Source organism: Aethalodelphis obliquidens, unplaced genomic scaffold, assembly GCF_003676395.1.
Source record: "Aethalodelphis obliquidens isolate GAN/ISIS:26980383/991018 unplaced genomic scaffold, ASM367639v1 scaffold83, whole genome shotgun sequence".
NCBI classification, from domain to species: domain Eukaryota; kingdom Metazoa; phylum Chordata; class Mammalia; order Artiodactyla; family Delphinidae; genus Aethalodelphis; species Aethalodelphis obliquidens.
Window position 1 is genome coordinate 836,233 of NW_020838027.1, and position 21,962 is coordinate 858,194.

General features: G+C 59.3%; 1 protein-coding gene across 3 annotated transcripts in view; it reads right to left on the minus strand.

Moving 5' to 3' along the window:
* Positions 1 to 552: 552 nt before the first annotated feature.
* The window catches only part of CACNA1C (calcium voltage-gated channel subunit alpha1 C), a 466,008-nt gene continuing 444,598 nt past the window's right edge, over positions 553 to 21,962 (minus strand). For all 3 annotated transcript variants that reach the window (XM_027093450.1, XM_027093449.1, XM_027093448.1), the window contains 9 exons: positions 19,498 to 19,599; positions 17,322 to 17,449; positions 16,848 to 16,982; positions 14,702 to 15,060; positions 12,272 to 12,400; positions 10,384 to 10,490; positions 9,807 to 9,910; positions 8,092 to 8,421; positions 553 to 7,309 (listed from right to left, as the gene is read on the minus strand). In XM_027093450.1, the coding sequence (XP_026949251.1) occupies positions 7,007 to 7,309; positions 8,092 to 8,421; positions 9,807 to 9,910; positions 10,384 to 10,490; positions 12,272 to 12,400; positions 14,702 to 15,060; positions 16,848 to 16,982; positions 17,322 to 17,449; positions 19,498 to 19,599 (1,697 nt within the window). In that variant the 3' untranslated portion in view covers positions 553 to 7,006. The remainder of the gene's footprint in view (positions 7,310 to 8,091; positions 8,422 to 9,806; positions 9,911 to 10,383; positions 10,491 to 12,271; positions 12,401 to 14,701; positions 15,061 to 16,847; positions 16,983 to 17,321; positions 17,450 to 19,497; positions 19,600 to 21,962) is intronic.

A 21,962-nucleotide genomic window follows, 5' to 3' on the forward strand; every position in this document is an offset into this window, starting at 1 on the left:
TGTGCCCTCGGCAGTGAAAGCGCGGGGTTCTAACCACTGGGCCGCCAGGAAAGTCCCCAAAGTACTTTCACACACATGCTCTCATCCCCCGACTTCTCTCCCCTTCCTTCCCCCCTCCCTCTCCTTCATTCAAAACCAATTTTGTGCCTTTCCCGATTGTGGGGTGGGGGCAGCTCTTGTCTTCTGCGGGTCAACCATTTAATTTCTCCTATTGTCCCTTGTCAACCTTTGACCATTCTTCCGTTAACCTTTTCACTGGAAGGTCAACCTTTGACCATTTTTCTGTTAACCTTTTCACTGGAAGGTCAACCTTTGACCATTTTTCTGTTAACCTTTGCACTGGAAGGAAGACCTGGGTGATGAGACGAGTTGCTGAAATGAGGTCAGAGACCATCCCCGGGGTCTGATTCCCCGGGGTCAGGTTCCCCGCGTTCCCCCGGCCGTCCTCCCCTTTGGAGGACGAGAGCGTCGTCTGAGAGTTAAAGGCGTTTCTGTGAGTCTAGGAAACGGGACGAGAAGGCGAGAGGGGTGACCCGACCGAACCAACGTAGACATTGTTAAGAAATTTATTTGCAATTCTTGTTTTTTGTTTTTTTTTGGTTTGTTTTTTAAATAACATCATTCCTTAGATAAAAATGCAATCTTACAGGAATATACATAGCGTCTCACACAGAGATGGCCCTGAAGCTCTTCTCGATTCCCTGGTCTTTCTCAAGGTGAGAAGGGACCCAGGCGAGGCCGCTGACTTGGGGTGATTTGATGATTACAAACTGTACAACAGTATTTACAACATGAGGCTGTGAAGCCGCAGGGCCCGGAGGGAGGTGTACGGGACGCAGGGGGTGGGGAAGGGATGGGTGCAGGGGCGATGGCGGTGGGGGCCCCGACCTCTGAGAACGAGCATGGTTCGGTGGGTCGGAGGATGAAGGGGGTCCGAGCCGGGACGAGAGGCGAGGCGGGTGGAGGGGCTGCGTCCGTACCTCCCGCACGGAGGACCTTGTCTTGGTAGCTCAGGGGCGTCAAAATAAAACAGGGAAATTGTGACAGCGATAGACACTCTGGAGCTTCACCAACCAACGGGGGGCCCGTCACCCTGATTCTTAGTGGACGTGTGTTTTCCACGGTGGTTCTTGCTGCTACATCACAGACTAGTCCAGACCTGCTTGTGCCTTGGACATCCCAGCCTCCAGAGCCAGACCTTATTCCCTCAAGGCTCTGGGAGAACAGTGGAGGGGGGTAGGCAGGGAGGTCGAGGCCCGACTCCGAGGGTGGGTGGGATGCCCTTGACCTGCAGGCAGTACGGGGCCTCGGCGTCGGGGTCCCCAGGGCCGCCTTCTGAAGGAGACCTTGGTGCTGGGTTGTTTCTTTAAAAACCGTCTACTCTTGAGTCCCAAGCTCTGTTTTTCCCTTTCAAGCCTCAGCATGGTGTCTCCACGGTGGGACATCCTGGGGGAGGGGGGTTTGGAACCCAGTGACCCGTCTAGGGACAGGGCCTCCCCTGCCCCCCGCTCTGGGCTTTGGGGCCCCGCAGGCCACGCCCTCAGGAGCCAGGGCAGCGGGTGGCGACCGAGGCCGGGCCCCCTTCTCCCTCGCACCGGCCCACAAACCCAGGGGCACCAAGGGTGGCGGAGCGGGAGCCTCTGGGCCGCACCGTGACTAGGAGGCACGGTGCCCCCCTCCGTGTCTCCTACGGACATGGCCCTCCCCTGAAACAGGCAGCCTCTGACCCCAGAGCGGCTCAGATGTGAGCTCGGTGAAACGTTTTCTCACACACGAGTCCTCCCAGGTGGTGAATTGTTGCAAATGTCTGATTCCCGTGGACTGAGTGTCACACTACCTTTCCAGGAGCCGCATCCAAGTCACACTACTTATTCTGAAACCTGGTGCCTGGAGGCCCCACAAAAGGGGAGGCACCTGCAGCACGGCAGCCCCAACCCGCAGGAGGCTGTGGCTCGGCTGGCGTGACAGCCACACCCTTCTTCCGCCCTCTAGTCCCCATCTGGGCGTCCCTGATCTAGGGGAGAGAGGGGATGTCCACGGAGGGTCCCACCTCCGACTGCTCTCAGGGCTCAGCGATTTGCCCAGCTCAGCCTAACGGTACATTCCACATATTCCACTGCATCGCCAGTTCCCCTTCAGAGAGCCCACAGGGAGGCTGTTCTAAGACCCCAGGGAGCCTCAGGGCCTTCGCCACCCGCCTGCTGTGGACCAAGCCTCCTAAAATCATGGCAAGAAAAAATCTTGACTTTAAGAGTGGTGGTATTTTCTCCATGAAGAGAAATGATATTTAGTTCATAGAATTCAGTCCGGACGGCACATTTCCACCCGGGGGAGCACCGCTGCTTCTCTCTCCAGTCAGCACGCAGCCTTCTGAGAGGAGGACAGAGCCAGGCGTCTTGGTCCCAGCCCGGGGGCCAGCGCCTGCCCCGTCAGGGCGCGTGCGCGTGTGCATGAGCACGTGTCGGCGTGCGCGCGTGTGGGGTGCGGGTCTCTCCCCAGCGATGCGGAACCCTGGCAGAAACGCATTTACCTGGTTTGCTGCCTGGCCTCACAAAGCAGGGTCTCGTTGGAAACAAACATAAATAAATAAATAAAGTTGAGACCAGAAACGGCTTCACAAAGAAACTATGTTAGAATCTGCTCACAGGCCCGCTCTCACTGAACCGGGGGAAGAGGGAAAACGGGGGGCTGGGGAAAGGGAGAGAGGCCCACCCCGATGCGGGCGCAGCTGCCAGGAGAGCTGGGCGCTGGCTTCCCGTGGTGACCTCGGGGTATCCCCCCAGCCCGCCTGTCGTCCCACTGGAGCCCGTGGCCCACACGCGGGAGGAGTGTCCGCAGAGAGGGGGACAGGGTGGCAGACACCCCTACCGGCCAGAGACAACGGCCTGGCTGGGAAAACAGCACCAGAGCACTTTTATTTTTCTCTTCTTCTACGGTCGATCTTGAGGCCTCTGCCTCTCCGCTGTCCCGGCCACGGCGGGCAGTCACACCGGACACTTCCTTCCACAAAACGGGAGCAGACACAGGGGGTCAAAACATGCCCCCTTTTGCCCCAGTTTCCCTTCGGTTCAGTGCTGGTACTTTCCACAGACCAGAGCCTGGTCTTGAAGAAAACAGACCTGGCCTGGGCTCTGGTTCGACTGACCAGTGGCTTAGAGGGTCGACACCAGGTCGCCCGGCCCTTGGCCGCTTTGGACAGCAACACGCCCGTCCTTCCAGGTCTCGCTCGGTGCGGAGCTGCCACCCCTGTGCCTAGCAACGCCTGTGACGATGGTCTGACGAGGCTGCAGGCCTCAACCACGCGGCCTCCTCCCTGTGCTGCTCTAAGTTCCGCTCTGTTGCTTGGCCTATGGGGTGGGGGACACATACTCTCAGCTGGCCCCTGGAAAGCAGCCCTCACCCCCTCGATGACCTCCAAGCTCCTCCCTTTCAGGGGCTCTTCTTCCTCAGAAAGACATTACATTGGCCTTGGAGGGTGCCTCAGCTAACTGACGGGGAGACGGTGTGGCGGGAGGACGGCCGGCAGGAAGTGACGGGCAGCTCAGGACGAGGCCCCGCAGCTCGGAAGCCGCGGCGTGGAGGAGGATAAAGACAGGTAAGGCAGAGCCTTGGGTCCCAGTCAGACTGAGAAGATGAGGGAAGAGACTGGACGAAGAGCTTCTGAAGCAAAGCAGAGAAAAATTCACGGATCAAGCCAAAATCTGGGGGAAAATGTCTGCATCTTAGTCCAAGACCCAGTAGAACCTTCTAGGAGAGGGGTGGAAAGGAAACAGCTGGGGATCAAGTCAAGCACGTGAGTAACTGTAAGATTAAGATGGAAACAAGAGGCTGGCCCCTCAGGGGACAAACACAGACCAGCTCCACCAAACCCTGAGCCTAAACTCCTCAAGGCCTTCAGGTCCTTGGCCATCGTGGCTTTTCTCCTGCCGCTCAAGGGCTTCAGAAGACACAACAGTTCTGCTTTCCAGGGTCGTGGGAAGATTCTGTTCTGGGTGCAGAGGCGGAGACCACGCCACAGATGAGGCTTGGGAGGATGGGTGCCGCGTGTCCGTCCCACCCTCGCTGGTCCTGTGCTCTGGCCCGGGAAGACCCCCCGCCCCTGGATGGGTCTTCCTGACAGAGACAGAGCTGACGGCAAAGGAGAAGCACGCCTGCGGTGCGCGCGGTGATGGGGGGGATGTGCTTGGCGGAGCCCTGGGAGTAGCTGTCATAAGCCCAGCACAAGCCGGTCGCTGAGATTCGGTGACACAGACGAAAAGCCCAGAAGGAAGACAGAAGACAGCACAAGGCCGAGTGTGTGCCGGCGTGTGTGAGGTCAGCTAAGCGTCCACGGCTCTATCCAGGGGCCAAATGCGCGGCAAGAGCTGGGGATCAGCCCCAAAGGGCTCCGCTCTCCATCAGAACTGAGGCCCTAGCAGCCGCGGCAGACATTCAGGGCAACGGGACAAGGGACCTGAATGTAACTCCTACAAGACCTCAATGGCACCGAGAAGGAGCCCAGAGACTGGAAGGGCTGGGCTTGGAGGCATAGGGAGCAGCCCTTGTACGTGTTCACCTGGGGGCGTGCGCATCCGTCCACCACAGGAAAACTCATCTTCACGGAGCAGCGGGCGCTGCCCGGCTTTGACTTCTAAGTTGCTCATGTAAGTCAGCGCCGAGAAGGGCTGAGCGAGCCCGGGGCTGGAAGAGACTCAACGGGGAAGGTCTGGATGAACAGCTGGGTCCTGCTTCCCCCAAATCAGTCACTGTTGGAACCTGTTTGAAGGATGTAGCACCCGGGTGATGTCCAGGTGGGTGCAGGGGCAGAGAGACGCCCCCACAATGCCTCCGGCCCTGCCCTCACCACGAGTTCCCCACGCACCGCCCGCCCCCGGTCCTCGTCCCTCCGTGGCTGCCGTACTGCGCGGGGTGGGCTGGAGGACATCCTGTTCCAGAATGAGTGAAAGATGGAGAAGCGAGCAGGACGGACTTGGCTTTGGACGGACGGGATGCACCTGCTGCCTGGCCCCTGCTGTCGGCTGAAGACCCCCTCCCCTCCCCCCTCCCGGTCAGTGGGCACTTCCCTAAGGAACGCTCGTGCCAGGGTGGGGGGTGGTGAAGGGTAAGGTCAGCCACCTTTCCCAGGGGGGACCCGGTGACGAAAGAGGCGGCTTAGGGCGCCTCACGGCCCCTCACAGTGCAGGGCTCTCCCCGGAGAAATTACAACTCTGAAAACCAGGGCAGAGCAGACAGAGGGACGCGGGAAAAAGACGGGTCCTGGTCTCTCAAAGCAAGACACAGATGCACCTATTACCCCGTCTGGGGAAAACTGAGGGAAATGGAAGAGAACACAAGATATGCAAAACAGTGTGCCCAAGCTTGCATCGGGACCCACACGGGTAGTGCCGGCACTTGTCACACAAATGACAAGAAAAGCTGTCCCCCTTTTCCCCAGCCACACGTAGAAAAGCACTTAAGAGCTCAAAGGTGAAGCCTGTCACACTCCAAATACAAAATGATTTACTTACATGCAGCAAATACACAAGAAGTGAATCCAAAAACAAACTTAATTCATTATATTCGCCTGGCACAACTGCAATTCAGTTTTAAAAAAATATTTGTAAAATACTGAGACTGATCTGAATTCAAGTATAACGGTCTCTTCAGCAGAAACACCCTCAATGCAGTGAAACGTTCGACGGAACAAATCGAAGCAAAACGCCTTCTGAGTTTCCCCCTCAAATTTCTGTGTGGTTTTTTAAACACGGTTTTAATGCCAACACAACTCACAACTGTGTTTTTAAAATGAATATTATTGCATTGTTTTTGCATATCTTGTGGGACAGAAAACGCAGTTACTGATTCCCGTTTCAGAAGCAGAGACAGTGGTTTGCTTTTGCTTTCAAACGGCCCCAGATTGACAGCTCCCCACCCTTACGCCCCAAGGGGAACTGCGGGCGGACTGGCGGCCCGGGCGTGGCGTGGCTGCAGACTCAGCCCGCGCCCGCACACACACACCCCACCGTACACACGGCACACACACTCGCAGAGACCCGTGCTGCTTCCTCTCTCGGGCACGTGCTACTACACACATTTGTGCAAGACCCTAGCAAGTGCATTGCTGATCACCTTTAAGTTATGAAACCAAACCGAAGAAATCTTGTCACTACCTAAGGAAATGATAACGAACTATCGGGCGTACACCACGGCCGGTAAAACTCTCCCACGGCGGCTCTGTTGAGTCCTCCGTAGAAAAGGAAACCACGACCGCTAAATAATACAACAAAACTGAACCCGATTTACATTTGCAAAAGTGAAAACGGTAAGGTGGGTGGCCGCCAAACTTTGTAAACACTCTCCTCCCTCCCTCCCCCTGGGAAAACAAAAGTATAAAAAACAAAACCCCCCAAATGAAAACCGCAACATGCTGTGAAGAAAAATGTCAAATCCCCAAACAAAAGAGCGCTGGACAGACGCTCAGCACCACCGGTCCTGTCCCGGCGGGCGTGCGCGCTCCCCCGGCGCCGACGGTGCGGCGTGGCTGTGACCGTGGCCGGGTGGGAAGGGGGTCCAGACGCGGGTGGCGCAGGGGGCGTGGCCAGCCTGGAGCTGCAGCGCCCTCCCCTCCCCAGGGCCTGGCCGGGGCCTCCTTCCTGCCGTGAAGGCACGGGGCCCTGGCTCTATGGGGACAGTGAGGCGCGTACAGAATATGTGCAAACGAGTTCTTGACAAGCAGGTTGAAAGACACCCGTTTGGCGTAGGGTCCTTTGGGTGAGGGCTGAGGGAGCCGAGGCGGCCGCGGGGGGTGGGGGGCCCTCCCTGGTGCCCGCGCCCTCCCCCCACCGCTCCCCGCCGGACACGGACCGCGGCTGCTTCTCTCCTGGCTGCCGACTCGGTCTTGTCCCTACGAAATGAATGAAGACGCTGTTCCGGTTAACTCCAGGTCACGAGAACAGTGAGGCACTTCTGAAACGGACCCATTAGGAACATGGAGACAAATAAAAACCCGGCATCTCCGGCCCGGCTGCTACAGGCTGCTGGCGAAGGCCCTGCTGTCCCGGGGCTCCTCTCCGCCCTGGCGGGGCTCGGGGCTGGGCGCCCAGGCCGCGTCCTCCGCGCCCCCCTCTCGGTCTGGCCCCGGGTCCCTGCAGTGTGCACACGGGAGCAGGGTACCGTTGGGGCTCTGCCGGGCGCCCCCGCTGAGGATGTTGTCGGCCGCGCTCTCCATCTCCTCGATGGTCATGTCGCAGGCATCGGCCAGCTCCTGGGTGGTGGCCTTGAGGAACCTGGGATCCTGAGCAAACTGCCCCAGTCCTTCTGAGATCAAGACCTGGGGGAGAGGGGGCCGGGACGGCGTTACTCCTGAGCCCGGCTCTTCCCTTCGGGGCCGGCGCAGGGGCTTCCGACTGGTCACTTCGGGAGGAGAGTGTGTGTACACGCGTGCGTGTACTCGTGTGTGTGCGCATCATGTGAGTACACGTGTGTGTGCTTGCGCACCGGGCAGGAGTGGGACGGAGCACCGCTGCGGGCATTAGGGGCGTGCGGGCCAGAGGAGAGACGGCGGGGCAGGGGCACTGTCCTCAAACCCAGGCAACCTGGGCGCACGGAGGCCACAGGGGCCCTGGTCCTTCCCTCCCACCCACCCGGCGCCCCAGGACGCCCACGTGACTCCTTCCAGGAGTCTTCACTCTCCTCTGGTGACACTTGGCCCAGTGCCACTGGCTGCGTTTCTGGGGGTGAGGATCCCGGGGACGATGCGTGTGTGTGTGTGTGTGTGTGTGTGCACGCGTGTATGTACAGGACACACCCAGCCCCTGCCCGCTCTGTCCCGAAGCGTCTGCCCCCTTCCTGGAGGCCTCGGGGAGCAGCAGGTGAGCCTGGAATACACCCCAGCCCCCGCCCGCGGCTCCCACCCCATGTGCCCTCACAGCCCCCCGCATGGCTCCCCTGCTCCCCGGCCAGTGTGACCTCCCTTCCTCGGCCGGGCTGGGCGCTCACGTGGACTTGAGACCTGACTGAGAGTCTTTCTGGCCAGGACACTTGACACCCCACAGGGCCCCTCCATTCTGCCCGTGGGGCCCCTGCCCGGCCCGCGTAGCTCGGCCTACTCACCGCCTCCACCAGGCTGCTGGCGCTGCCGTGGAAGGGCCGGCCCTGGGGCCCTGCCGGGCTGGGCACAGTGAGGGACACGGGCCGGGCCCTCCGGATGCCGCCGCTGGCCCCGCAGGGCGTGGGCTCCCCGGCCCAGGGGCCGCAGTGGACGGATGGGAAGCTGCTGGTGAGCTTGTCGCTGGACTCGGCCCCCTCCAGCTGCAGGGTGGGCACAGGCCGCAGGGGCCAGGCCGGGCCAGGCGTGGCAGAGGGCGTTGCATGCGGCGGGGGGAGGGCACCAGGGGGATGGCTTCTCTGCAGGAGGGGGCTCAGGCCCGCCACCGCCAGCGCCTGTGGACATGACACGAGAGTGCGGGTCAGGGGGCCTCAGCTGTGTCCCACTGCCCGATGCTCGCACCCTCTCGGTCAGGCACCCGGACCTGGAGCCGGTCTCAACCGCCCTAAATAGACTCTGTGACCGTCAGTCTGCAGGGACCTTTCTCCTCTAAGCTCAGAAAGCCACGGGCCAGTGGGATCCAGGTCACCTGCTCTCTAGCCCTGGCCCCATCCCCCGTGAGCCACGGATCCTCTCCACCTGCTCTGACGTGATGTGTCCGAGGAAGCAACACTGCCCGGTGGGGAGGCTCAGCCCGAGGGGCAGAGGGGGGGGACGTGGCCGCAAGGGTCAGAGGGCAGCTCAGAAGCATAGGGGGAGGCTGTAAATCGAGGGAGGTTTTCCTTCACGATAAGCAGAGACGGGTGAGATCAGCTTCTAGAAATCCCTCAGAGAAGCACACGCGGTGTCCCCCAGGCTGCTGGCCTCCCTGCCCACTGCTCTCAAGGGCCCCCAGTCTGGGGTCCCGGGTCCCTGGGCAACTGAGGGAAGCGTAAGGCTCTGCTCGACGTTCCAGAAAGCCCTGTGGAGACCACGCGTATGCGTGCGCTGGCACACAGGCCGAGCAAAATCGTGTACTTCCTTGAGCAGAAATACCATCGCCCTGGCAGAGCCATGCTGGCTGCCTTAGGCCGACTGTAAGCTGTGATTGGCACTGAATGCCTCTGGGGATAAAAAAGTCATTTAAAGCAGAGGCCCGTGGTAAGGGAGTGTGTAATCACAGAGGGAAGAAGGTGGGAGAATCTAGTTCAGCCCCAATTGTTTAGCTGTTGGAAATCTCCATCAGTCTAGGGTCCTAAGAGCAGCTTGGCGCTGGGGACTTGGATCTCGCCATCTTTTGGCATCACCCAGGCCAAGAGCCGGTTCAACTGCTGAATCTGCCCGGCCCGCCTTCCTGACGCCACCCCTGCCCCTGACCGCCGGCTGGGACGCTCTCTGGCCGTCTCCACATTCCAGCGGGTGGGTTTTTGTGTAGTTAAATGCCCAGGTGTCTTATGGCTCCAGGTGTGGCCGCACCTGCCTGTCGTGCAGCCACGCCTGGGGAGGGAACATCTGGCCACCGGGAGGAGAATGCGCAGGCCGACCCGGAGCAGCTGGGCCTTCCAGCCTCCAGAGGGGCTCCTGCTGTCCAGGAGCACCTCCCGCGTCTCCCGCCCGGGAGAGCACGGTCCTCGTGTGGGAAGAGCCCCCTCCCCGGGGGCTGTTAGGGCCAGGGGTGGGGACACAGCCGCGGTCTGGACAGGAAGGCTGATGGGCGTCTGGGGGGTTTGGTGCACGACCATCACGGGGTTGTCTAGCCTGCTAGGTGGTGGCCTGTGGCCTGTCCCAAAGTGGGGGCTACCTGATGGTGAACGAGATGCAGAGGCAGAACTGTCTTCTGAGAGATGTCTCCCCCTGGATTCTTCTGTCGCTTCAGACACTCAAGGTGGAAGGAGGCCCTTCGACCTGTGGAGCAAGTGATGGGTCAGCACAGAAGATGACACGGGGGACTTCCCTGGTGGCGCAGTGGATAAGACTCTGTGGTCCCAATACAAGGGGCCCGGGTTCGATCCCTGGTCAGGGAACTAGATCCCACATGCATGCCACAACTAAGGAGCCTGCATGCTGCAATTAAGGAGCCGGTGAGCCACAATTAAGACCCGGCACAACCAAATAAATAAATATTAAAAAAAAATAAATAAAAGAGAGAGAAGAAGATGACACGGCCCCGACGGCTCACACCAAGGGAGGGGCAAGGATGCCCCCTCCCCCCGCCCTGGGCCCCTCACTGAGGTGCTGCATTAGCACACGTCCAGCCCGGGTCCAGCCCAACCGTGGGCCACTTGAGCCCCACGAGATGACGTTCCTCAGTCACCCCTGTGTGCCTGGCCACCGTCACGGGGGGGGGGGGCACCGTCAGAGAGAGGGTCTGAGGTTACCTAGGGAGGCAGAGCGCAGGAAGCCCCTCTTCGGAGAGAGATGGATGTCTCTCCTGTCCTCCTCGGGGGGCGCCAGCTGCCGATTCTCATCGTCCTGGTAGGAGAGCCTGGAGCAGAGGACACTGGGCACTGTAACCTCCGGGCAGCCTGTTTTCCCCTAGTGAGGGGACCCCCACTCTGTGCTCTCTAAAGGCCGCGCTCTCTGCTGTCACAGATGTTCCCGCGGCTCCTTCCGCCTGTGCCCCGTGTGTCCTCCTGCACTTGTGATTCGAGGCAGGGGGACCACCGCTGCTGAGAAAGCTGGAAACAAATTCTGGGCCTGCAGCTCCTCTCTGCACTGGCGTGCTCACAGGCGGATGCTGTCTACCACGGCCACTCCCAGCTCGAGACCACGCTTGTGCCCCTCACTCTCCGGGCCCGCCCACCCTTGGTCAGCAAGAGCGCGCACGTGCGGTCATCGGTGAGGGGCAGCTGCGGGCCCTTGGGGGTGTCCAGTGAGTCAACAGCTCCTGGGCCTTCTAACGGGGACTCAGTGAGAAACGGCTCCTCCTGGCCCAGGGCACACGACAGACGTGCCCAAGGGCCGGACTCGGGTCCACGATTACCTTCCCTGAATCCGCTGCACCCGAGAGCCTCTGTTCTACCTTGGCCTGGGCTGTTTCACTGAAAACAGCCATCGTAGTCCCTAAGCTGATCTTGCAACCCCTAGTGGAGCCGTCTGCACCCCAGACGCCCGCTTGTGTTCTAAGCCCTTCGTGTCACAGACGAGGCCACCGCCTGTGCCTGGTGTGACTCCACGTGCTTTGAGGACAGAGCCTGTGCTCCTGGTGTGTTGTCTGCAAGCGTTTGCAGACATGCAGGGAGGGTTCTGGACGAAAGCCACCGTGCTTGCCTGTCACGTTCAGCTTGGTCACCCTCCCTGTTACATTTTCTTCGTATCCAGACCGTAACCACTCTTGAAGCCCCAGCTTCTGTGTGACCTCGTGCCTGGTGCCTCTCTCCGACCTTGACCTTCTCTGAGCGTCTGTACTCTCGCTGTTTGCACCACTCTGTGAGCAGCTACTGAGGAAATCTTTATTTTCCTCCTCTGAGATCCTCTTAGCTCCTGAACCAGCCTGTGGCCTCCCTTGGGTGCCGAGGCCGGTTCGTCCACCATCTAGCAGAGGGCCTGCAAGTACCAAGCACACACCAAGAGCCTAGACGGTGGGAACAGATGCTCTTCTTGCCTTCTCGGGTATGTGGCCGTGTGTTAATCTGCATCCTCTGAACAGAGGAAGCTGAAGGGCCTGGTCCTTCCTTGTGATAAAGTGTTCCTCTCAGGAAATCTTCTAACACAGGGTCAACTTTGTGAATGCAACTCACAGTCACAAATACATTTTATGGGACTTGGCGACAAATGCTTCACAAAGTAATACTACCTTTGTGACTTCGAATATGCTATTTCCTATTGTCCTTTTCTAGCCTATTCTATGCTATTCTGTGCTATGATTTCTTTTAATAGTGTTGATTGTAACCGACTAAGCAAATGTCACAGCTTCCTAATGGGTCTGGAGCTGCAGTTTAAAAACCCTTCTCTTAAAAAATTCCCGCTGCGATGGAAATCTCAGCTACGGCTGACAACAGCGCCCTCTGCTGGCAGCTTTATTATAGGCAGTTTCACGAATATTTAATTGTCAATATGTACACGTGTCAAGAAAGCCTAGGAAACAACGTTTAGCAGTTTTCCTGAAAACATCGTGTCATGAGGAAGCGCCAAGCCAACGAGGGGACCGTGTGTATGAGGGTGGGGGGCTTCCTCTGCTTTGCTGCTGCCAGAGGAGGATTCCAGGGACCCGCCCGTCACCCCCTCCCCTCCCCTTCTCGGGCAGCCGGAGAGGGCAAAGCTCACATCTCCGTGCAGATCAGGCTGGGCTCGCTGCCGTACTCGGCGTCCTCATCCATCCTCTGGCCACAGGTCTCATCCCGAGGGGCCTCGTCCTGACACACCATGGCTATCAGGCTGTCCCGGGAGGGGCACCTAAAGTGTCCGGGGTAGAGACGAAAGTCAGCAACCGCCACCCCTCCCCTCCCCCAGGCAGGGGACGCATCACACACACTCACACAGACACAGACACACAGACACACACACACACAGATACACAAACATACACACAGACACACATACACACACATACACATACACACACACACAGAGACACACACAGACACACACACAGACACACACACACAGACACAGACACACAGACACACACACACACAGACACACACACACAGACACACACACAGACACACAGACACAGACACACAGACACACACACAGAGACACACACACAGAGACACACACACATACACACATACACACACAGACACACACACAAATACACATACATACACACACATACACACACACATACACACACACAGACACACATACACACACGTACACACACAGACACACACACACATACACACACAGACACACATACACATACACACATACACACACACACATACACACACACACTCACACACACACAGACACACACACACACGCGCGCGGCCACCGATGGAGCCGAGAAGTGTTACCATAAGGGTTCCATGGGGGGGGAGGGGCCTCCGGGTTAGCATCCTAGGGGATCTGATTCTGACCCGGTTCAGTTACTCTCTGGGGTAAGTCATGTAGCCCACCCATGACTAGTGTCCCCACCAGTAACACCGTCTGCCTGCCCGGCTCAGGGCCGGCCGCACCATTCGGGAGGGGCGGGTCCCCTCCCTGTACTGCAGACAGCCGGGCCTGCGGGCATTTGCTGGGCAGAGCTGAGGACTTCCCGGTGTCGTACGTGACACGCTTTTGATTTGGCGTTGACTCCTTAGAGCAAAGCACAGAGGAGAGGCCTCACAAAGGGGTTCGTCCTTCTGAGCAGTGGGGAGTGAGCCTGAGCCCCCCGAGCCTGAGGCCCCTGAGCCGCAGACCTTCTACACCAGAACGTGCCTCAGACTGAGCTGCTCGCTCTCCAGGCCCTGGCCTGCTGCTCACTTGGTCACGTGGCCTTTCGCTCTGGCCTCTGGCCTCCCTTCCTGTCTGTGTCCTGCTCAGTGTCTCCCTCCACCTTTCTTCCTGTAGGTCCTGGGTGCTGGCGCCCACTGTATGCTCAGGCTCCCAGGGCCTCTGGGAGATATTCCAGCTTATCCTCTCAGATCTGAGTGCGGGGTCAGTGGCCAGCTTTGACCCTGTGCCTGTGAGCCACTCGGGGAGGGTCTGGGCGGATCTCTGGAGGAGGCCCTGACCGATGGTGCCCTGCCCCCGGTGACTGACACAGGAGACGCTGCGTGCTCTTGCTGGCGTGGGAGGGGCGCGACGTGGGCTGGGGACGCCCCCCGCGGGCCGCCGTGTGCAGGACCTGAGTCCAGAGCTGGTGCCACCGCACTCAGCCGTGAGCTGCAATGGGCGGGACACGGCCCGGGCTGGACCCTCGGCTAACGCGGGCGTGGCGAAGGGACGTGAACACCGGGAGGCCGGGAGCTGGCCTCTGGGATGAACGCAGCTCAGGACACTTGTCCAGGGATTTAGAAAAGATCACTTCTGGATCTGAGCAGGAGGGGAGGAAAGGAGGTCTGCCCCAGAAACGGGGCTGCTGGGGGCTGCTGTCCCGCTCGGAGGGGCAGCTTAGCTAAGGGTGAAGTGTTCAGATCCTCCCGGGCCTGGGAGCCTGGAGCTGCTGATATAAGTGAGGCACTTGCTGAGGCCCAGGGCATGGAAGTAGGCGCTGACCGCCCCAGCACGTCATGGCAGTGGGTCCTGGGGCACCAGGGAGCAGCGGGCGGGAGAAAAGAAAGGGACAGGAGCCGGGAGACGTCAGGACTGCCAGGAATGATCCCGCGTGGGGTCAGAGCAGGCAAGCGCCCGGCGAAGGGCCTCCTGCCTCCAGAATGCCTCCTCCCGGGGACGAGAAGGGCACTAAGAAGACGGAGTGGGCCTGCCCCATCCCCTGGGGGCCCAAGGCCAGGTTTGGGCAGAGACTTGAGAAAGGCCCAGGGGACGGAGACGGTGGTGTCTCCAGGATGCAAACATCTCGGGCATCGGGGCCAGGGCCTCTCCGCTTCGGGGGAGAAAGCAGAGAAGGCCCCGTCCAGAGGCGCGCACCTCGGGACACCTGCCGGCCAGGTGTCACGGGGCCTCCCGAGCACGGCTGCAGGACCCGGGAGGCTGCGTTGGCCGCCCTCTGGCCGGGGTCTGGGCAGCAGCCTCCACCCCAGCTGGAGGGCTGAGGGGTCAAATGCTCCTCTCCAAGCCCCTCCTGTGCAACCCCTTGCTCACCTCTGGGAGCTGAGCCTCCACGAGGCCCCCTGCACCTGGACAGCAGGAGACAAGGGGGGCCCACGGCCCTCCACGGTGCTGATGCTGACAGCACCGGGCTGGCCGGCAGGGCAGGGGCAGCGGCCCAGGGCGGTGTTGTTGGCGTTGTTGATGTTGGCGTTGGAACCCATGGACGAGTAGCTGCTGGGGGTGAAGGTGGAATCCACCAGTTTCTCGTGGGAGGGCGACTCCGCGTCCCCCTGGCTGGTGCCCGCCTTGCTGATGTGCAGAGGGCGCTGGGTGGTGAAGGTCTGGGGGAAGGTGCTCCGGCTGTCGCTGGGGTAGTAGCCCACGTGGTTGCCGAACAGGCCACCGGCCCTCTGCAGGTGAGACGGAGGGGTATGTGGGGGGGTGGCCCGCCCACGGCCGCCTCTCCTTCTCCACCAGGAGCTCAGCCCGCCGGGCAACATGTGGCAGAGTCTCAGGCGGAGACCCTTCGCTGCAGCAGGGGGGCGTGTGAGGGCCGAGGGTGGAAAACAGGGCCCGAAGGCTCTAATGGGATTTAAAAAAAGAATCCAACTGGCTCCCTGAGCTAGGAGCTACGTTGGCCAAACGGTTCTGAGAATAAGAAGGGCTTAGTTACTACACCAATTACACTCTGGCCTCCTTTCCCCTGGGAGAGTCTTAGATTTCAAATCAGGAACCAGTGTTTTCCCCTGACGTCCCCCCTTGTCCCGGGCAAGTGGGCAAGTAGCTACCTGCAAGGCTGGGGGTGTCTCTTGGGGTCACACTGACGTGCTAGTGTGTCCCCGAGGCCATTCAGTGACGGACATTTCACAGCGACAAGGAGGAGGGTGGTGAGGACAAGACAGCCTCAGGGTGATGGGCTCCTCTCACCCCCATGCTTCCACCGCCTGGGAGCCTGCTGGGGCCGGGAGGCGGGGTGAGAGGCCCTAGCGCAGTTCTGGGTGGTAGTGTCTCACTTGCTATAGGATTTTTAGCCAAATACCTTGGGGATTCATGAAGAGAGCTGGGTGCAAGGGCCCCAGAATTCCAGTGGGCACTAGTTTTCACTGTTAAAACTGATGGCAGGGGCTCACCTGGTGGCGCAGTGGTTAGGAATCTGCCTGCCAGTGCAGGGGACACGGGTTCAAGCCCTGGTCCGGGAAGATCCCACAGGCCGCGGAGCAACTAAGCCCATGCGCCCCAACTACTGAGCCTGCGCTCTAGAGCCCATGAGACACAACTACTGAGACTACGTGCCACAACTACTGAAGCCTGTGCGCCTAGAGCCCGTGCTCCGCAACGAGAGAAGCCACAGCAATGAAAAGCCCGTGCACTGCAATGAAGAGCAGCTCCCACTCGCCGCAACTAGAGAAAGTCCGCGCGCAGCAACAAAGACCCAACGCAGCCAAAATAAATAAATTTATAAAATAGATAAAAAAATAAATTAAATAAAATTTAAAAAAATGTATAAAACTGACGGCATCCTCGGTATCCAGGAGGGGAGAGAGGAGGCCGGAGGGGGCTTTGGGGCCTGGAGACCTCATGGTCTAAGTCAAGATTGTCACTGGCTTCCAGACCTCTGCTGCCTGATACCGCACATCTTCTGGTTTTTTCAAGAGAGGATAGAAGTCTAGATTTTTATTTGAATGTGCCAGATTTTCAAATGTTGGCGAACAAAATAGGTCTGTGGATTCGACGTGGCACTAAGGCCAGCACTTTTGCAACGTGTAACGTAGAAAACGTCTCCTAAAAAACATTTCCTTAGCAAAACAGCTCCCTCGCACCTTCTCCGAGGGCCAGTGATGCTCTGTGAGCTGCCGGCTCCGGGGAGCCCCGGCTTGGGAAGGACTACTAGGCTTGGATGAGGTGAAGGGCTGGGGGAGGGCTGGGGAAGGGCTGGGGGAAGGCTGGGGGAGGGCTGGGGGAGGGCTGGGGGAGGGCTTGGGGGAGGGCTGGGGGAAGGCTGGGGGAGGGCTGGGGGAGGGCTGGGGGAGGGCTTGGGGGAGGGCTGGGGGGAGGGCTGGGGGAGGGCTGGGGGCGGGGAGCTGGGATCCTGCCGAAGACTCAGGGCTTCCTCCCTGGATTCAGGACGCCAGCCCACCCTTCTGCTCCAAACCCAGCTTTACGGAGGTGGAAGACCGCGGCCGGGGCACCCTCCTACCCTGAAGATGTCATCTTCCGAAGCCGCGGACACAGCCTCCTTCATGGCCTTGTCCAGCTCTTCCTCAGCGGTCAGGTCCCCGGAGATGGCCCGGCGGATCTCGGGCCCGAGGTCATGCAGGGTGCGCAGACCAGCCTGGAGCCCAGGGGGATGATGCGTGAGGGCCCTGGTGCCCCACCTGCCACCCACCCGCCCCTGTGACTCTCCCCGCAGCAGGCCAGCCTGCGGAGGTCCACAGGGCATGAAGGCATGTTGGGAGGGGCTGTTTCGGGGGTGTCAGCAGACCCCCCGGCCAACTCCCCGAGCTCTGCGGGCTGCGAGGCCACAGGAGGGGAGGGTCACCCCTGCAGCATCCCCCTTGGGGAAGCCTCAGGACCCTCAGGAAGGGACCCGCCTCCAGCCAGCCCGTGAGAGCCCCGGACCTGACAGAGGCGAGAGGAGGGTGCCAGGCCCCCGGGGGGCGAGGGCCCTCACCTGCAGGGACAGGGCGTTCCTCTGGGGGGGCTTGCCCACCAGGCCCTGCTCTTTGCGCTTCTTGAATTTCCGGAAATACTCTTGGATCAGGAAAGTAGCGTAAAACTTGCCCACCGTGACCTCATCATCTGAGAGCAAAGGGAGGACAGGGTGAACAGGGCGTAAACAGGGGGGCTGGCCAGGCGTCAGGAGCCTTTTGTCAGCATCCACGCCTTCTTAAGTTTTCTCAATTAAATTTTTTGGAAGAGGCTCTCCATGCACGTGGTTCAAAAAGACAAAAACATACAAAAAGGTGTGTGTACAGTGAAGAGTCTCTCCCCCCACCTCCTATCAGATAACCTTTCTCTTTTGTTTCTTATTTCCCCAGAGACTCTTGATGCAAATGCTTCCTGCAAATAAGCAAATATATTCCTACCCTCTCTTTTTTTCACAGAAAAAGTAGCCTATTGTCAAACTTATTTCCCACCTTGCATTTTTTACTTAACTGACCTTGTTGATTAACTCTTTTAAGATTCTGAAGCTCCGGGTGCCCACTGATAATCGCCCAGGCCCCTAAGGGCTAGCGTTCTGCTTAAGGGTTGGTGGGAGGGGTTGGTGGGAGGGGCGCAGGCCCCCCATCTCGGTCGGGGCTTTCTAACCCCGCGGCTGGGCTGCTCCCCAAGTGACACAAGACAGAATCAGCCTCCGTCTTGGGGACGAAGTGGGTGGTGAGAAGCGAGTGGGGCCCCGAGGGGAGCAGTTCCTGCCCCACGAGGAGCCCCCCTGCCCCATCTTCTGGTTCTTGCGGGAAGACGGGGCGGAAGGCCTGGAGAAGGCTGCTGGGTTGCATCTGGGGGCTGTGATGGCTCCCCTGCTCCTAGCTGTCTCGTGACAGTAGCCAAACCCACAGCTGCTTGCCTTCCGTCCGGCCGGCAGGGTCCCCAGCCCCAAGTGGAGGGGATGCCTGAGCCCTGTCTGCCGTGAATCGGGGAAGACTGGGTCTGGTGGGAAGGGTGGCCCCCTTGGACCTGGGTCCTGAATCCACAGGGCTCTCACCACCAGCCTGGGGTCAGCTACTCAGCAGCTGAGAACCAGCTCCTAGAACAGGCGTCACAGAACCGTGATGAGGATTAAGGGACGTGGTGCGTGTGACGCCAGGCCGCGTGGCGCCCACCCCCAGGCCTGCCTTCCTTTCGGGGGTGGGTCTCGTCAGGGGCAGCACCCCCTTTTAAGGAGTGTTTTGGGAACGTATGGGACTTTCTCAATGTCACTGCGATTGTCACCATGCTTTGGGGATGCTGCTGGCGTGAACGACGTGGCTCTGGACGTGTCCCGAAAAGCACAGTGAATACTACCTTGGCACCCTGCCAAGGCCACGCCAGACGTCTGTGGGGGGACCTCCTGCTGTAACCACTTGAGCTAAGACCCTCACTCGGCTCCACGTGGGACCTGCACGGCTGTGATATTCCAGTTTCCCAGGAATATACCTGCTGTTTAAATGGATGGAAGACCACTTTGTTTTGTTTCAAGCTGAGTAAGAAGGGTGCACATTTCAGAAAACTGTGTCCCTGACGGCATCGCTCCGTGAATGTGGTCCCCACGGGGCTGGACCACGATCAGTCTGCACTTACCCCACATGTGTGCCCAGAGCTGTCTGTACTTATTTAAAGACAGGCCATAAGCCCGTACTTACTTCAAAAAGACAAACGCAAAACGTCAACAATGTCAACACTGTTTGTTTCCTTTAAACACAAACTTATTCATAACAGTGGGTGCAGACGAGCGTTGGTCAGTTAACTAGAAATTCGGGCCCCTGAGTTGTCCCTGAGTATTTATTTATTGAAAAACATTTGATGTTAACGTATTTCACATTAAAGTGTTGTACCCATACTTTGGCAACTGTATACGGAGGACAGTTGACAGAGTCGACAAACACTGCCCCGGGAGGATCAGGAAGGGGCGTCCCGGGGGGCTCCTTCTCCAGGACCCCATCATTCCTAGAGCACCCAGCCCGGCAGGTTATGGGGAAAGCTCCGCTTTGCAGAGTTTCCTTGAAGTTCTGCCAAACCTCCAGGCATCGGAGGGCCTAGCTCGGCCTCCTCTGTGACCTCAGGCTTGGACCAGGCTCCAGCCCGAAAGGGCAGGCCTCCCGCAGCCTGGACTCAGGACTCGCATAGCCCGGGGTGGGGTGGCTCACCTCCCGCAGGCGGAACCACCTGGTCCAGCAGCTTCATGCTGGTCCGCTTCCAGATCTTCTTGATGATGGCCCGCAGCTCCTCGTTGGCCTGTTCCAGGTTCCCTGTGGGGAGGGAGACGCAAGGCCGACTGACCAGCTGCCCCTGGGGGCCTCCCGTGGGCTGGTCCTGCTGTGGGAGTGGTGGCCGCGGCCCGCGGGCTCTGCCTGCAATGGCTCTGGCCCGTCAGCCCCATCATCCTCCCCCCGGGGCTCCCGCTGTCCGCCTCCGTCCCCTCTTGGCCTCTCTCCCCTTCCTCCCTGCCTGCTGCTTGGTCGCCAGGGCAACCCTGCACCCACTCTGTGTCCCTCCTTCTCCTTGAGGGGGCCCCTGAGGCCCGTGAGACTGCTGGAGCTGAATCGAGCTGGACGGCCACAGGGGCTCCCCCTGGGCCGCCAGGGAAATGTGGGCGACTGGAAGGAAGTGTGGTCCCTCCGCAGACCCACGTGGAGCGTCCACGCTCGGGGGTCTCTGTGTCAAAGCCCTCTGCTGAGTCTCCTGCTGGGAGAAGGTGGCGAAACCTTGGCGTGGAAGCAGAAACCAGAAGACGGGGGTCCCGAGGTTGGGGGCTTCTCTGGGTCTCCTTTCTCCACTGGCAAAACAGGCTTAATTAGGTGCCTCTCTGTGCGCCTCTGGGATACTGGCCTTACAGCCCTGGGAGAGGAAAGCTGAGACCCGCAGCCGTAAGAGAGGACCGGGGGGCTGGGTCTAACACACCCCCAGCTCTCTCCCGCCACCACCAAGCACGCGCCCTGCATGGCCCCTGGAACCGTGAACTCGGCGCCTTACCCTGTGGTCGGGTTATGTTATACGGCGCATGTGCCGTAGGATGGGGAAGCTGTCCAGTGGGGCCTGAGCTAATCCCAACAGTGGACTAGCTCTTCACAAGGAGAGGGTCCTTAGGGGCAAATTCCAGTTATAAAATAAACATGTCCTGAGGATGTAAAGTACAGCATGACAGCATGGGGACTACAGTTAACGATACTGTACTGTACGTGTGCAAGTTGCTAAGAGAGCAGATCTTAAAGGTTCTCATCACAAGAAAAAAATTGTAACTGTGAGGTGACAGGTGTTAACCAGACTTGTGGTGAGCATTTTGCAATAAATACAAATACGGGATCACTATGTTGTTCATCTGAAACAAATGCAATGTCACATGTTAGTTATGACTCAATAAAAAATCACAAAGCAAAAAACAAACGAAAGTAATTCACGACGGGGGCCAAAGACAAGAGAGTCCTCCGTGGCTGGGAGCAGGGCAGGCGCAGGGCTGCGTGCGGGGCTCGGGGGCCTTGGGGGCACAGCCGAGAGCTGGTCCTGCACCTGCAGCGAGTGAGTCTGCTGACAGCCTGAGCAAGTCGGAAGTGGACTCTTCCCCGAGCCCCGGGAAGAGGACACGTCCAGGTCAACAGTCTGGTTTTGGCCTGGAGGCCCCACGGTTGGACTCCAGACCTTCAGAGGGGGAGGTGCTGTGTGGGTGGTGACACAGCAGCGGGCGAGCTCAGCGGGCTTAGAGGCCGGCGCCGGGGAGGTGGCCGGCGGGTCCCGACACGTGTAGCGGGAGCCCTGATGGACACGATGCTCAGATACACTCGTCTTCCGCGGCGGGCTCAACGGTGCCCCCATGTTCACACCCACCTGGAACCTTAGGCGGCCTGTAGGTAGAAATCTTTGCAGGTGTATTAGCTGAGATGAGGGCGTGCTCATTGGGGGAGGGGACGACATTCATCCAATGTGACTGGTGTCCTCATAAGAGGAGGGGATGCAGAGAGACGCTCAGAGAAGACAGCGGGGGGCGGGCGGAGACGGAATCAGGGAGCGGAGAAACCCAGCTAGGTGCCTAGGGCGCCCAGCACTGCCCGCACTGCCAGCAGCCGGGACAGGCCGGGAGGGGCCCCGTCCGCGCCCCCAGAGGGACCCAGCCCGCTGACCACTGGCGCCTCGCCTTCGGACTTCTGGCCTGACTGTGAGAGAATGAATTTCCGTTGTTTGAAGCCCCCAGTTTGTGATAATTTGTTACGACAGACCTGCTCAATGACACATCTTCCAAAAGGGTCTGTCACTCTTCTCCAAGCCTTAATTCATTCTCACCGTGAGCTATGTAACCTCGAACTTCATAACCCTTGCTTCATGTCTTCTAAGTGTTTCAGGACATCTTCCTTCCGTATCCTGGGTTGATGGGGCCTGGGACATTGCTGGTTCTCTCGAGCAGGCGCTAATTTCTCTCCAAATACCCCAGCTCACAGTCTGCAGGGTGAGGACCGCGTGGCATTTAGTCTCCCGGATTTAGATGCTTTCTCCAGTTTCTTTGTAGTTGCTTCTAAGAACTCACCTTTGCCTCCCGGACTTAAGGGTTTAACACGTTGGTTGCAGGTGGGGAGGGTGCCTGTCTCTGGTGAAGGTTTGCCTTGAGTTGATGTTGTGGGCC